The sequence below is a fragment of the Budorcas taxicolor genome, chromosome 1 (assembly GCF_023091745.1).
Source record: "Budorcas taxicolor isolate Tak-1 chromosome 1, Takin1.1, whole genome shotgun sequence".
NCBI classification, from domain to species: domain Eukaryota; kingdom Metazoa; phylum Chordata; class Mammalia; order Artiodactyla; family Bovidae; genus Budorcas; species Budorcas taxicolor.
In genome coordinates, this window is record NC_068910.1 from 180,126,587 (window position 1) to 180,142,351 (window position 15,765).

General features: G+C 37.2%; 1 protein-coding gene across 1 annotated transcript; it reads right to left on the bottom strand.

The window, feature by feature from the left end:
* Positions 1-3,579: 3,579 nt before the first annotated feature.
* SUCNR1 (succinate receptor 1) lies at positions 3,580-12,736 on the bottom strand. The gene is made up of 2 exons (XM_052645465.1): positions 12,611-12,736; positions 3,580-4,527 (listed from the first exon to the last, which is right to left on the bottom strand). Exons 1-2 carry the CDS (start codon positions 12,734-12,736, stop codon positions 3,580-3,582), a joined length of 1,074 nt encoding a protein of 357 aa, XP_052501425.1.
* Between the last annotated feature and the right edge of the window lie 3,029 nt (positions 12,737-15,765).

Genomic DNA, 15,765 nt, shown 5'->3' on the forward strand with positions numbered 1-15,765 from the left:
TTTGGCATGGGAAAGAAAAGATGAGTTCAGGATGAACTCAGCAGCTGGAAAGTAAGTGGGTAAAGATCCTACGCAAGAGAGAGCTTACATATGTTGTACATAAACTCTGTTCAAGTCTCTAGCTAACCTCTGAAATTTGGGTGTGCTGGGTAGATTCTAAACAACTGAGTTTCTAAGCTGGCTAAAATAAATGAACTGAGATTTCAGAGATTTGAATTTGAATTTCAGCCATGAAATAAAATATCAGCACTTTTTAGGAACATAACAGAATCCAGAGTCTCCATAACATATTCATAATGCTGAGATAGCAGTCTAAATTTATTAGATGGGAATAAATAAGAAATTGTCACGCATGCTTAAAGAACTTAAAGAGAAAAAGCTATAAGTGGAGACCAACTTCAAAATAACCCAGATTTGGAAGCAGGCACAAATATTAAGTATCCATTAAAACAATGCTAAAAAGTATAGAGGAAAATATAAAGGTCAAGGCAATGGCAACTGGCGCACGTATTTGTGTATAGACATTCTTTCCTTCCTATAAAGTAACATTCATTATAAAAGCAGTGAAGACAGAAAATAGCTTGACATACACACTCAAAAGGAGTATTGAATTCAAATTTGTCCTATAAGACGTTCATTCATAATGAAGAATCATTTAAAATGTACCTTGTTTGGTGCTGGGAAGACAATAAAATATTTTAAAAATTAGATACAGTTTTTCCATTAACAGACCTAAGAATTGACTTTGAAATGTATTTTATGAAAACAATAGTCAAAAGTAGTCTGAAGCCCCAGAGGTAGGCAGATTTATTTTCAGATTTGGGGAGAAGTCCTAAAAGTAAGGCTTTAAGATGGAGAGACAGATGATATAGACCTTAAAAGAGGCTTAGATTTTTTTAATATGTGGGCTTAATAAAACAAGGTGAGCATCCAGGCATCCGCAGTAGAGAAAGTTCTAAATATAATGAAATGAAGTAGCTATCTTGGTTGACAGATATAATTTGTGACAACAGTGGTGAGAGAGAATGCACAGGGAATAAGTGGGTCCAGACTGCAAAATGCTGGGCCAAATACTTTAGTCAGGATTCTGGAAGATACTAAAAAGCCAATAAAAGACAAGTTATAAAGCCCAACATTTTTTTCCCTTGCAAAACACAAATGCAGAAATGATATCCATTATTTGTTGTTTGAGATTCCATTCATTACTTATTGCTTATGAGTCCATTCATTACTTATTGCTTGCAATTGTAGTCACCTGGTACAAAATGCAAATGGAATAGTTCTTGTAACTTCCATGCAGATCACTTTAATCAGTTAAGGATTACATTGTCACATGACAAATTTGAACAAAAAATAAGAAATATGTTATAAAATTAACATTTTGCTTACAAAATATGTGTAAGAGTTCATAGTTTCACAAAATATTTCACTATACTATTAGAAAAGCTTACCCCTACCAATTCTTGGGATAGGTGTGGCACAAATTTAATTTCATGTTTACAGATGAAAATCAATGCATCAGATGCAAATTACAGTTAAATTATATGTTTGCAGATAAGTGAATCTTTCCTAAGACCCTTTCTTGTGGCCTTTTTTAATGAAAAAAATTCAGAAGATCAACTTTTATCAGGCAGTTATAAAATGACATTGACACTTTAAAATTATTGACAAACGAAAAAAAAATTTAAAAGCCTAAGGTTAGGTAGGAAAACAAATCCTTTGTAAGTAATTTTTTTTTACAATATTTCAATGGGAACATTTTGGGGTTTTGGAATGTCAGGATATAATGTTACCAGGAAACCTCAAAACAGGGGAGACATGGAATTTTATGTCTTTGCTCCTATAATGCTTATTTTTATCCTTTGCATTACAGCTAATGACCTTAAGGAAAAGAGCATAGGCATGTGGCCATGCACACATTTTACTGCATGTAATATGTAAATTATTATATGATACTTTTAAACTCTAAATAGCTAATGCAGCACTCAATCCCCCTCTCCAAATTTGATTTGTGGCATGGGATAGTGTTTACATAACCCTCTTGGAATAATCTATATTGATAAGTACGTAAATGTTCTGTACATTTTGCAAATTCATATAGTGTATTTTGTCTAAAACATTTTCTCCAACAGTCTTAGGTAATACTCTATGAAAATAAGTCTCATTGCAGATATGAGTCACTCTCTCAAGATAAAATTGTCCTTGTAAATTATCCCATTGCTTAAAAAAAAATAAGTGTGTGTGTATTTGGGGCAAGGAAGCGGGTGTAGAAAACCTGATTTTTCTCTCCCAAAACGGAAAATAATTAACTCAATAAGTTTTGACATTACCATTTCACTTCCTCTTATTTTCTGGTTTTATGATATTAATATATATCAAAGTTTACTATTTAATCAAGAGCAGGAAGGCTAAAGAACTTAATATATTTCCATGCACTGAAAATCACATTGTGATCATAAAATACCAGATGGTACACTGATTATAAGAACAGTGCACTGACTTTGTTTTGTTTTGTCTTCCTTTGAGTTTCCTGGTAGGTGCTTTGTGTTCTATGACTTTGGAATTTTTACAGTTATCCTTGGTATCTGACTCTATTATTTTTATAAAGCCACTTATACCTAAGTCCCCTGAGAGCTGAGCTCACATATGCCTCTATGAAATCATCTCTTTAGGTTCTATTTAATATGATTATTTGCACTAAAAACCATATAACAACAAAAGAGAACTTATAATTACAACTGGACCCCAATTCTTAATCAATATAAAGAAATATGGGCATATTTGAACAAGTTACATTTTTTCTGCTCTTTGTTGCTACTATTATCTCTAAATTTGCTCAAGAGCACAACTTCTAGCAACAATATTTAACAGCACAAGACTAATCTTCTCTTATTTGGTCTTCACAAAAAATTATGGAATTGTATGAGTAACCTTGTATGAATAACATTGTATGCGCTTCCCCAGTAGCTCAGCAGTAAAGAATCTGCCTGCAATGTGGGAGACCTGGGTTTGATCCCTAGGTCAGGAAGATCCCCTGGAGAAGGGAATGGCAAGCTACTCCAGCGTTTTTGCCTAGAGAACTCCATGGACAGAGAAGCCTGGAGGGCTCTAGTCCACGGAGTCACAAAGAGTTAGACACGACTGAGCAACTAACACACACACACATATACACACACACTCGAATAATTTACAGAATATTGCCAATACAATTTTTTTTTTGTTTTTTACAATCTGACCAGTGATTAAACACAAACAACTTGCAACTTTATCTTCTGTTCCTTTTACACTGATTGAGAGGGTCTTATATCATGTAGAATTTTGGACTTATGTGCTCAAACATTAGACAGTGCTGGTCCAACTCCTTTCAATGCTTAGGTCAAGAAACCAATAAATACCTTCCATCATCTTCTTTTCACACACCCTGGGTCCAGTCCAGCATGCCTTTAAACCAGGGTCAAGTCTGTGGGCCTCTCTGAGTTATGTCTGAGTTAAACTCTAACCGATGTACAGCTGCTTCTGTAAAACAATCTGCTACACAGACATCTCACTATTCTTGAATGAAAATGTTAGTCCATGAGCTCATCTTCTGAAGGATGTAAGGGCCTTGAAGTGGTGCCTCAGTTTATTCATCAACATCTCCCTGAAGTGATCTCCCAAAAGGAAATAGAAGACAGGGTTGATGACACTGTTCAGAAAGGCCAACGGCCTTGTCAGGATATACAAGGAGTTGATGATGGCTTCAGTACATGGGGACTTCTTCCAGGTCTCCAGGCGTGAAGCAATCCGGACATTTCGCATGACATGGTAGGGAGTAAAAAGCACAGAGAAGATCACAACTGCCATGATGACTAAGTGGAGAGGCTTCTCAAGGGGCAAAGCTGTAGTGAGCTGCCTGTTCCTCTGCTTTAGAAAGAGAGCAATCTTCAAATAAAAGAAGCACATCACAAAAAGGGGAATGAGAAAGCCCAGAAAGGTTAGACACAGGCTATAAATGAGGCTGTGATTGGGGTCCCCAGAACTTGCATAATCAGTACAGTTGTGGCTGTTGTCATCAGAATGTATAAAAAGAAGTATGGGCAGGAGCTCTAAGGTTACTAAACCCCAAATGGCCAAAGATATTAAAATAGCGAATGCTTTCTTTTGCAGGAGGTGTTCCCGGAAAGGATAGTTCATGAGCAGATATCTATCGATGCTGATGAAAGTGAGGAAAAGAATACTGGTATAGAGGTTGGCATGAAGTACATATCGGTTGCTTATACACAGCACATATCCGTATGTCCATTTGCTCTGGGCGTACTGTCTCATCAGCATGGGAAGGGTACACAAAAAAGCCAAGTCACAGATAGAGAGGTTGAAGAGGTAGATGTTACTGCTGTTCCAGTTCTTCAGGCAGAAGAGGTAGCCAAAAACAACAGCAGTATTCCCAAGGATTCCCACAACAAACTCAATGCCATAAAAAATGGGAAGGTAGCAGCTTTCCAGGGCAGTCTGCACGGCCTGCCAGTGTTCACAAGTTGCGTTCCATTCCTAAAGAAAGGAGAGAAAACATAAGGATGAATCACTAAAGTAAGACCGAAAAAACTACAAAATATCATTGCCTTCATTATTAGCATCATGATCAACAGCATCATCATCATCAAATAACACTTAAAATTTGAACTGCAGAGAGTTGGTTACATTAGTAAGAAGTGCGTATGTATAATACATAATTATATGCCTATATATCATTAATATATTATTTTTACCTATACTTACTGAGATCCTTTGAACTATATGCTAGATACAGATGACAGTTGTGAGTAAAATAACATTCTCCATCTCAAATAACTTTTCCTCTCTTGGGAAAAATCAAGAAAGAAATAAGTTCATGTCATATAATGATAAAGATTGTCAGACATAAGGAAAAGCATATGCAAATGTCCAGAGATGGAAACATGCATAGAGGACTTGACAAACAGCAGAGAGACCAAGAGAAATTGCAGTGAAATAAGGGAGAAGTCAAGTTAACTTTGTCTTCAGGATTGACTGTGGTCCATAGCAAATCGCAGTAGTTCAACAAATTCTCTGAGCTATGTTTAACTGAACCATAGACTAGAAGAGGAAATAGCGATTCTTACAACTTCAGTCTTGCAATTTTTGTTTCCATATTGGCAAAGGATTATGTTTATTGTATTATGTTTATAAAATACAACTCCAGTCTTTTAATTTTGCAACAAGAGAATATATTTATTGATATATGCCAAGCACATCATAAATATTATCTCTAATTTTCAGAAAAATCCATTTAACTCAATTCCACTTCCATCCCACTAGACATGAGAAAAACCTGGGTTGAAGACCTAAATTACTAATCACAGGTCGCCAAATGTCAGGGCCAGAATTTGCCCTGCAGCCTACGGCACTGCACACAGTAGATCCTTCCCTGTAAAACTGAGCAGGCTAATCGAAGAACCAAGCAGACTGGCTTCACTCTGTATTTGAAGTTATGTGAGTTTACTGTTCTCTCACATTACCAGCAATTTACTACATTTCTCATTGTCATACCTTTCCAATTTTTTCAAACCTCTGTCCTACTCATCATTAGCAGATGGTTTTGCCTGTGAATCCCTGAGAAGAACCTGGTCATTGGGCATCCACTCTCTGGTTCCTGCCTCTCTTACTATCCTCTCCTCCTTCCTTCCTGTGACAACAGAAAATATCTATTTCTCTTGGCTTACTTCAGATTGAACTCATCCCTGAGTTCTTAAGATTCCCACATGTTATTCTTCATCTTTTCAGCCGCTCCATCTCAACTTCATCCTTTCCAATGGCTCTGATATACTCTCATCTTGTCATAAAAGCAAGGCATATATAAGATTAAACAACTCTCCCTGGTTTCACATATCTCTCTCCTTGTCATACACTGATCAACACTGGAGCTGTCTTCACTAGTTATTTTGACATCCTGACACTCTATTCCTTTTTCAACCTACTTTAGTTTGGCTTCTGATCCATCACTCTACCAAAATGGCCTCCGTCTTACTCCATCTAATGCTCATGTTTTTCAGTCATCTTATCTGACATCTCTTCGTACAACTATGTTTTTCCATTTTTCATAGAAGTACTCTCTTCTTTTGCCTTCTGTGACACGAAAATCTCCTAATTTTCCTTTCCTTCCCTCCCTGGTTGTGTTTTGAAGACTCTCTTGTGGTCTAAGCCTTCAAGGCCTAAGCATTAAATGTTGACTTCCTCAAGGATCAATGCTGAATCCCTTCTTTACCTAAACTCCTTTCTTTATCATAGCCCTTCTTTTCACGTCCATGGTGTCAATGGCATTGTCAATACCATACACATGAGTTTGAGCAAACTCTGGGAGATAGTGAAGACACAAAAGCCTGGTGTGCTGCAGCCCATGGGGTCACAAAAAGTTGTTAGCACCTGAATAACAACAATCTAGATGCCTGGATGATTCAGTCCACTTTCTATCTTTAAGGACCATCCATATATCCACCTATCAATGTACATCTCAGCCCAGCCCTGTCTTATAAGCGCTAGTTTATAGTTATTACCATAGATTGATCTCTCAGAGGTGCCTGTCTCTAGACATCCTGTATAAGTTCTCCAACTTCCTTCTCAATCTTGCTGTACCTCCATCTAACTCAGTAAATGGCCACACCATTTACTGAAATGTTCCCCTTAGACATCTGAGCAATGTCTTGAAGTCATCTGCAGCTCACCTCCAATAATGAATAAACAACCATGTGTTGTTGACTTCAATGTTTGGATATTTCTCTGCTGTTGCTTCAGTCATGTCTGACTCTGTGTGACCCCATAGACGGAAGCCCACCAGGCTCCCCCGTCCCTGGGATTCTCCAGGCAAGAACACTGGAGTGGGTTGCCATTTCCTTCTCCAATGCATGAAAGTGAAAAGTGAAACTGAAGTAACTTAGTTGTGTCCGACTCTTAGCGACCCCATGGGCTGCAGCCTACCAGGCTTCTCTGTCCATGGGATTTTCCAGGCAAGAGTACTGGAGTGGGATTTCTCTAATCTATCACTATTGCTTCATCTCTTTCATCACCATTCTAATCCAGGCCACCAGCATCTTGGACTATTTGATATTCTCCTATTGTCTTCTCACATCTTCCCTGGCACCCTTTCAGTCTACTTTCAACATGATAGCTAAACAATATTTAAAACCTCCAATCAAAATTCTGATCATATTTCTCTCTGCAACCAAAAGGCTTGAATAATTTTCACAGTCTAAGGAATAAGTCCATAATTTTTAGTCAGACTTCAGTGCCAACATGGTCTGGCTCCTGGACTCCACTTCAACCTCATCTAGCATTATTCTCCTCCTTTCTCATCTTTCTTCCTGTTGTTTGCATGCACAGAGAATTTTCCTAATGTTCAGTTTGTTGAATTTTTCACTGACATTTTATATGATCTTTACTCCATCACATCCTCTGTCTTATATCTCCACTTCTTTCAGACTTCAGTTTAAGTGCAGTTCTCCAAGATAGGTTCTGACTCCCCAGTCTAATTAGCCCCCTGCCCATTGTATGCTTAGTTTTTTCTTAGCATTTTTCACGACTTTATCTTACATACAGTTTATCTTCTATACCTGGTTCAGTTCAGTTTAGTTCAGTCACTCAGTCGTGTCTGACTCTTTGTGATCCCATGAATCGCAGCACGCCAGGCCTCCCTGTCCATCACCAACTCCCAGAGTTCACTCAGACTCACGTCCATCTAGTCAGTGATGCCATCCAGCCATCTCATCCTCTGTCGTCCCCTTCTCCTCCTGCCCCCAATCCCTCCCAGCATCAGAGTCGTTTCCAATGAGTCAACTCTTCGCATGAGGTGGCCAAAGTACTGGAGTTTCAGCTTTAGCATCATTCCTTCCAAAGAAATCCCGGGGCTGATCTCCTTCAGAATGGACTTGTTGGATCTCCTTGCAGTCCAAGGGACTCTCAAGAGTCTTCTCCAACACCACAGTTCAAAAGCATCAATTCTTCCGCGCTTAGCTTTCTTCACAGTCCAACTCTCACATCCATACATGACTACTGGAAAAACCATAGCCTTGACTAGACGGACCTTAGTTGGCAAAGTAATGTCTCTTCTTTTGAATATGCTATCTAGGTTGCTCATAACTTTTCTCCCAAGGAGTAAGCATCTTTTAACTTCATGGCTGGTACTGGTCTATAAATACTTGCTTAGTGGAAAGAGGAACATAAACACTTGACTTTTTACAAAGCATTTATATAAATATTTCCTCTGAGGTCTAATAAGTGATAAGTGAAAGTGAAAGTGAAGTCGCTCAGTCGTGCCTGACTCTTTGCGACCCCATGGATAGTAGCCTGCACCAAGCTCCTCCGTCCATGGCATTTTCAAGGCAAGAGTACTGGAGTGGGTTGCCATTTCCTTCTCCAGGAATAAGTGATAAGTCCACCAAATTAAGCTCCTTGTTCTATTTTCGCATAAAAGCTGATGCTATATATAGTATGAAAGTGAAAACATTAGTCACCAAGTTGTGTCTGACTCTTTTGCCACCCTATGCCTTCCAGGGCCCTCTGTTCATGGAATTCTCCAGGCCAGAATACTCGAGTGGGTTGCCATTCCCTTCTCCAGGGGATCTTTCTGACCCAGGGACCAAACCCAGGTTTCCCACACTGCAGGCACAGTCTTTCCCATCTGAGCCACCAGGGAAGCCCCATATATAGTATGACTAATATTAAAAATTAGCAATTGTAGTAGTGCTATCTATGATTTAGATATATAGTCGTAGAAGGTAAAATTTAATATATGTCTTCTAGGATCAAGTTTAAAAATTTAAATTAGCTAAAATATTGAAATTTACACATGAAGTTAATAAACCTCAGAAAGTTCAGGACAGATACTAAAATATTCCTATTGATGAGATTCCAGATGATTTTTATTGTGTCCTTTCTGCTTTGGTTTATTTGGACTATTTTTACTTCCAAATCAGCATGTGTGATATTAAACATTTCTAGAAATACAGTAGAAGTCCAATGATATTTACAAAATACAGGCTTTATTTTTCAGCTCACTGGTAATTTTTCAACATTATTTTTTACTTTATTCCCAGTGACTTCCCATTCCATGATTCTGGAAGTTCTCTCTTCCTTGTCTTCTGTGATATGGTGATCTCCTTGTTGTCTTTTTTCTCTCTTTGTAGACCCTTTTACAGTCTAATCTTTCTTTGCCCATGTTGCAAATTATTAGAGTTTTTCAAGATCATTTCTAGGCTACTTTGCAATTTTGTGAATACTCAAAATGCTGGTGCATGCACCCAAATGAATATTAAACCAGTAGGAAGTTTCATTACAACAAGAAGCTTACTTGTTTTGTTTTTGAATTTCCTCTTTTTCTAATTATAATTCTTTCTGCCTAGTCAGTGCTTAAATGTACTGACTTATGTCAGCAGCTTATGTGTAGCATAAACATTTGGCTGCCATGGAAGTAAGGATAATGTTGTCTAACATTTTCAGACCACTATAACCTCACCTGGATCCACTAATTTTAGATTTCAATTAGTATGAGTGTGTCTTTAGTGTGGTAATCACAGTTCTAAAAATTGAAGTAACCTAGTCCTTTAAGCAAAAGTCTTGTTGAAGATGAATTTCCCTCATGAAAAATGAATATACTCTTTGCTCTTTAGTGGTTAAATTCTTAAATTTTGGAAATAGAAATCATGATAAATATGTTATAGCTGATTTGGATGAATTATTTTTAACAGGTTTTTTTTTATTAGATGTTGGCAATTAAAGTGAAACCTTTAATTATATTTATAAAAATATATCTAGATTTGTTAGAGGTATTAAACTATAATATTCAAATTACATAAGTAGATCACTAGTTCTCATTTTTAATTTGGGAACAAAGTATTACTTTAATTGTATTCAGTTTTTTTTAAATGTACATTTTTGACACAAATTTAAAACTGTTTGATAGTCTATTAGCTTTTAAAGTGTTTTTCTTATAATCATCACAGTGAGATAAAGAACATTTATGAAATTTTAATTCTTAACTACTTCAAGACTATATAACAATATAAGTATTTATAAACAAATTGCTTTTTCACTGATAAATAATTTGAATGAAAATATTTACACTGAAAAGATATAATCATTCAATATGAATGACTTCATCTTTTTTATATTTTTGTATATTCCAGAAATTATACCAGAAATCAAAGGATTAAAGGCTGATAGAATGGTTTCAAATTGTGTGTTTATGAAAGTTCTGGAAGATATAATAGCAATAGTTTCTACAATTTTCTCCTTTTCCTTGGTGAACTATAAATATTCTTAAAGAATATAATTTTTACAAACAAATGCTAAATCTCATTTTTAGAATGGCTTAAAATTTCTTCTAACACATTATTTTCTGAGCATGTAATTATTATACATTATAGATTGTTTCATCTGATCTAGAAACTTTAGTTATTTTCTATAAGTATTTATATCTATCTAAATAAGTCCAATTATTCTTTTTGTTGAAATATGTTACCAAGAATTAGCAAATAAAATAAATAAACCCCTTTTAATAAATTAGATTTGTATTTGGCAATTAAAACAAGACATATAATTTGGCAAAAAAAAAAAATGTAGAGGAAACAACTATGACTTTCTTTTGGCTTCTTTTCCTATTCTTCCTGTACTTACAAATGACGGTTCAGACAGCTCGTTTAAACATTGCTTAAAATCTTAATTGCTCACAGACCACTTTTAAAAGAAACCCCTGACTAATGGGAGGTCTAGAGTTACTTTATATACCTGGAAAACATGAATTGCATTAGAGCTTACCATTTTGTCAGGAGGCCTGATCCCTCGACAGAAATTTTTTGCCAGCAACTTGATACAGCTTCTGATCCAGTGCTGTGCTGCTGACCATAGTTAGTGCAGTCTCATTTGCATATCATGTCACCAAGATTAATAATTCAAAAGTTCAGGAAAAATGTCAAACCTCCAAGTCAGCTGTTCATGTAAGGAACTTCCTGAGAAGTTGAGACATAAACTTATTATTCATTTCATGGAAAACACATTTCACAAACAGATTTTCAAAAGCTTACTGTTGAAATTATTCACTTCACTAGCAAAATAACAGAGAAGCACTCATTATTTCCATGTTTATTTGCTTATTTAAATAATAAGAAAATGTAAGCACTGTATGTTAGGTTTACAACTGCTTTTGCTTTTTCTCCAGTTTTCAAATTCACAAATTTTGGTGAATTCTGTATCAGGCATATAATAACTAAAGAACTGTTATCAACAAGTTTGAGGGAAATATAAAACTGAAAATTTGAAGGCAAATCTGGGTATTGTTGTCAGAGTACTAACAAAAGGGATACTAGAGTTTTAGGCATTTTCATTTTATTTTCAGTGGTTAAAAACAAGAGACACTTAAAAAAAATACATCAGGTGGCCAAGGATTAGGGAGAAAGGTCACAGCTAAGTAAGATAACCTCAGTAGAAGGCAATTTACACATGCCAAGCAATTCTCTGCATAGCACCTGGAAACATATAACCACCATTTCAAACAGGAAACACACCTGGCCTTTTCTGAGGATTATATTAGATTTATACTCAAGCAAACTCTCAGCCTGCTTTATCTGAAGCCTAGTGATGATGTGGAGAAAGATCCTAAATTGTGCAGGCAGTAGTCATTTAATTTGAATGCCATGAAAGTTTAATGTTGAATTGGCAGTGACGGGCAAAAGCCCCCAAAGAAACCATTGCATCCAGCCCTCCTAGCCAAGTATTTCACCTTTTCTGATATATAAGAACCCCAAACTCAGAAACCTAAAAAATAAAATTTATAAATAAATACATATACATAAGTATGGCTTCCCTGGTGACTTGGATGGTAAAAAATCTGCCTGCAATGCAGGAGACCCAAATTTGATCCTTGGGTCAGAAAGATCTCCTGAAGAAGGGAATGGCTATCCACTCAAGTATTCTTGCCCAGAAAATTCCATGGACAGAGGAGCCTGGTGGGCTACAGTCCATGGGGTTGCAAAGAGTTGAGCACAACTGAGTGTCTAACACAAACATACATTATATACTTAACAGTATATGCATACATTGAAATACAAATGTACTAATATATGAAATGTATGTATATTTATATGAAATACTGTCTCTATAATTTGTTGAATTCTTGTGATATGCCAGGTATTGCACTAAGCACCTTTTTGTATTGAATACTTATGAAGATCCTCTGAGGTTTTTTACTATTTCTAAAATTTTCTCACTTTACAGATTAAAAAACACTGAGGCTTAGAGAGATTAATTAACTTTCTCAAGGTCACAGAGTCAGTAAGGAGAGGGATCTGAGTTTAAACATATATATTTTAATTCTAAACACACCTACTCTGATTCTTAATTGCCTCCAAGATAGAGTGATGATACTTTTGCTGGACACCACAGATTGAATCAAAAATCGAAAATTAATGCAACTATTTTTCAGAAATTCAACTCTGTTTTACTTTTAAAAGAAAGGCTAAAAACATCATTTTCTGTCTACAATTTTAAAAGGACAAAAAGCAAAGCATTTGAATGACCCATACCAAGCCTACTAATTTTAAACAAATTAGCATAGACCCCCCTCTACGGTACATGGACACATTTCACAGGTTTCTGCCATCATTCTGAGGGGATGCAGGGCAATTCCTTTTTTGTGGGATGGTGGGAGTTCCCCAGAGCTTCCTCTTTCTTCTCCCCACATCCTGACCGCCATCTCACTCTGGACTGTTAAGATGAAAAGTGATCTTTGCTTCTCCTTTCTCATAGCACCAGCAATCATTACTGGTAGCCTTGCTTCCCTCCCAAGTTTTACTTCACCAAAGGTCATATTGCCTCAGGATGTTCTCTCTGGAGAAACTGAAGGGCTTCTGAGACAGACTCAGTAAGAGGTCTCTACTATTTCCGTTCTATTATGAGGCTTTATTGGAGGGCTTCCCAGGTGGCCCTCGTGGTAAAGAACCCACCTGCCAATGCAGGAGATGCAGGAGACCCAGGTTGGATCCCTGGGTAGGGAAGATCCCCTGGAGAAGGGAATGGCTACTCTCTCCAGTGTTCTTGCCTGGGAAACCTTATGGACAGAGGAGCCTGGTGGGCTACAGTCCCTGGGGTCACAAAAGAGTTGGACATGACTAAACAGCAACAACAACAGCAACATGAGGTAGATGTTAATAGCAAAATAAATGCTGGCTATTATAGAAGTTTATAATAAATGAGAAGATTTCTTCAGAATAATCATATCAATCTAATGCCATTAGTGTTAGAATATTTGCTGCCCAGGAATACCCATTTGAAAATGACTTTACAAAAGGCAGCTTGGTGAAAAAAGATTAGTGAATTCTCACAAGGCTTTGCCTTTTAGTTCCTGTATGCACCTTGAAAACATAATGAAATGTTGTTTCCTTGTTTGGAAAAGGGGGATAATAATTCCTATCCCCTAAATCTCAAAATGTTCATAGTAGCAAATGAGATAATATGTGAAAATTCAATGGGCTAGGAATGTGAAGAGCAGTTCATACATACCAGGGGCACCAATCAGGAAATTCAACAGGACAAAGAACAGAGTGGGAAAGACAATCAAAGTATTAATTAAACCCAGTGTGAATAATAACTTTAATATTTTTGAGCACTCAGTCTGTAACAACGCGGTGTTTGTTTTTTGTTTTATTTATTTATTTTCTTGGCTGCACCACACCATGTGCGGGGATCCCCGAGCAGGAACTAAACCTGCTCCCCACCACAGTGGAAAGATGGCTCCTTAACCACTGGACCAACAGGGAAGTCCCAACATTGTATATATTAATTCCTTTAATATATATAAGAACTGAACGCAGTGCCTATTATTACTGATCTTGGGTGGCCTTGGCCTGCAGTTATTTGAAGCAGGTTTTGGTTCCAGGCCAGAGACTGAAGTCAGGCTGCAGCAGTGAGAGCTCTGAATCCAAGCCACTAGACCACCATAGGCAGTGGCCAGTGGCAAGGCCCTGGCCTGTCAGCTGTGTCGTAATGAATTTCCTGGTAACGATGGAAGGTAGTGAAACAAGTACTTATTATCAAGAAAAACAGCACATGTGGATAGATACACAGGCAGACTCTGAGAGAGTTGTGCCTTTGTGGTAGATTGAATCGCTTTTATGGGGCATATCTTCCTGTTTTCCTTTGGGCAATCATCCTGCTTTCGATCCCCGTATTTGGTTTACTTCAGAATCCTCCCATAAGTGCACATGCATGTCTTAGCCAAGATGGATTCTAGTGAAGAGGCCTAAGGGTAGATTGACATCACTTACTATGGTGATGCCCCCTCACTTTTAACCTCCTTGGAGCCTTTCTGCACAAGTGTCTCCTTGACTTCAATATTGAGGAATACGTGTCTTTTATCTTATCACTGATTCAATGGACATGAATATGAACACACTCTGGAAGACAGTGGAGGACAGAGGAGTCTGGCGTGCTGCAGTCCATGGGGTTGCAAGGAGTCAGACACGACTTAGCAACTGAACAATAGTATCTCTTATCTGGGCAGGCTCTGCTCCTCTCCCACTCCTGCTATTTGGAGTATCTGTCCATAGGGGATGAATTCCAGCTGCTTAGCCTTGGGTCTACTTATCTGTGGTCTCATTACTATGTTTAATTTTCAAATAAAGAAATTGAAACCAAAAAAGATTAAATAACTTTCCACAGTCACACAGCTAGTAAGTGACTGGGCTATAATTTGAAGGTTTGTGTGTTTGACTCCCGAACCCAAGCTTTTATTAATTTGTTGCCCTCATGGTAAAGAGGAAAATATTAGGTCAAAATATAAAATGACTGACACTGTACAATGTTTACTCTACATATGGCAATTTACTGTGTTTTAACTTAATAAAAATAAGTCTAAAACTAACATTCAGTTTAATTACTAGTTATCAGTTTTATTGGTTATCAAATTTAAGTATTTAAGTCTAACAACTAAAGATAATAGAACATTTTAGATGAGAAACCAGACAACTAGACACATTTAAAATAAATAAGTGTTTTTGGAAAGGTTCTACTAGCAACAGCCCTAGGCATGTTTACCAGACACATTTTTTTCAACTGCAGGAACAAGTCTGAGTGGAAAACAAGCTTGTCTAAGGGTCATACTGACCATCAAGGAATCACAAGCAGGGAAAGAGAACAATTAATTTAATCCAAGGAATTTCTTCTAAGCCTTTCTGGGTAGTAATAGTAACAATATGACTCCAAAGAAGTTGAAAGGAAACAAGAAAATTATTTTAGTGTTGCCATGCTAGGACGATTTACCCAAGGAAATCTAGATATATCTCAAGTCAAAGAACGGGATTAGATACAAAAAGAAAAATTAAGAGAACAGCAGGACAGAAACATTAATAGAAAGTATATGTAGACTGTCTAAAATGTGAAAGTGAAAGTGTTAGTCACTCAGCTGTGTCTGACTCCCGGCAACCCCATAGACTGTAACCCTCCAGGCTCCTCTGTCCATGGAATTCTCCTGGCAAGAATACTGGAGTGGGTTGCCATTCCCTTCTCCAGGGGATCTTCCCAACCCAGGGACTGAACCTGGATCTCCTGCACTGCAGGCAGATTCTTTACCATCTGAGCCACCAGGAAAGCCCAGATTGGCTCTAAACTCTTCGATATCCTAAAATTCAAACAAACCTCTCTCGGCCAAATTAACTTTACCATGGAGAGTAGTTCATCCAAGATGGGCATTCCAGCTGAGGCAAAGCAATCTATTTCTTCTATATA

Bases quoted from the DNA above. Each gene is read 5' to 3' on its own strand.
- SUCNR1 (XM_052645465.1), bottom strand. From the start codon at position 12,736: ATGGCGGTCAGGATGTGGGGAGAAGAAAGAGGAAGCTCTGGGGAACTC. The intron at 4,528-12,610 runs GTAGAGGGGGGT...TCCTTTCTTTAG, and splicing joins GTGAAATGTGTCCATGTACC to GAATGGAACGCAACTTGTGA.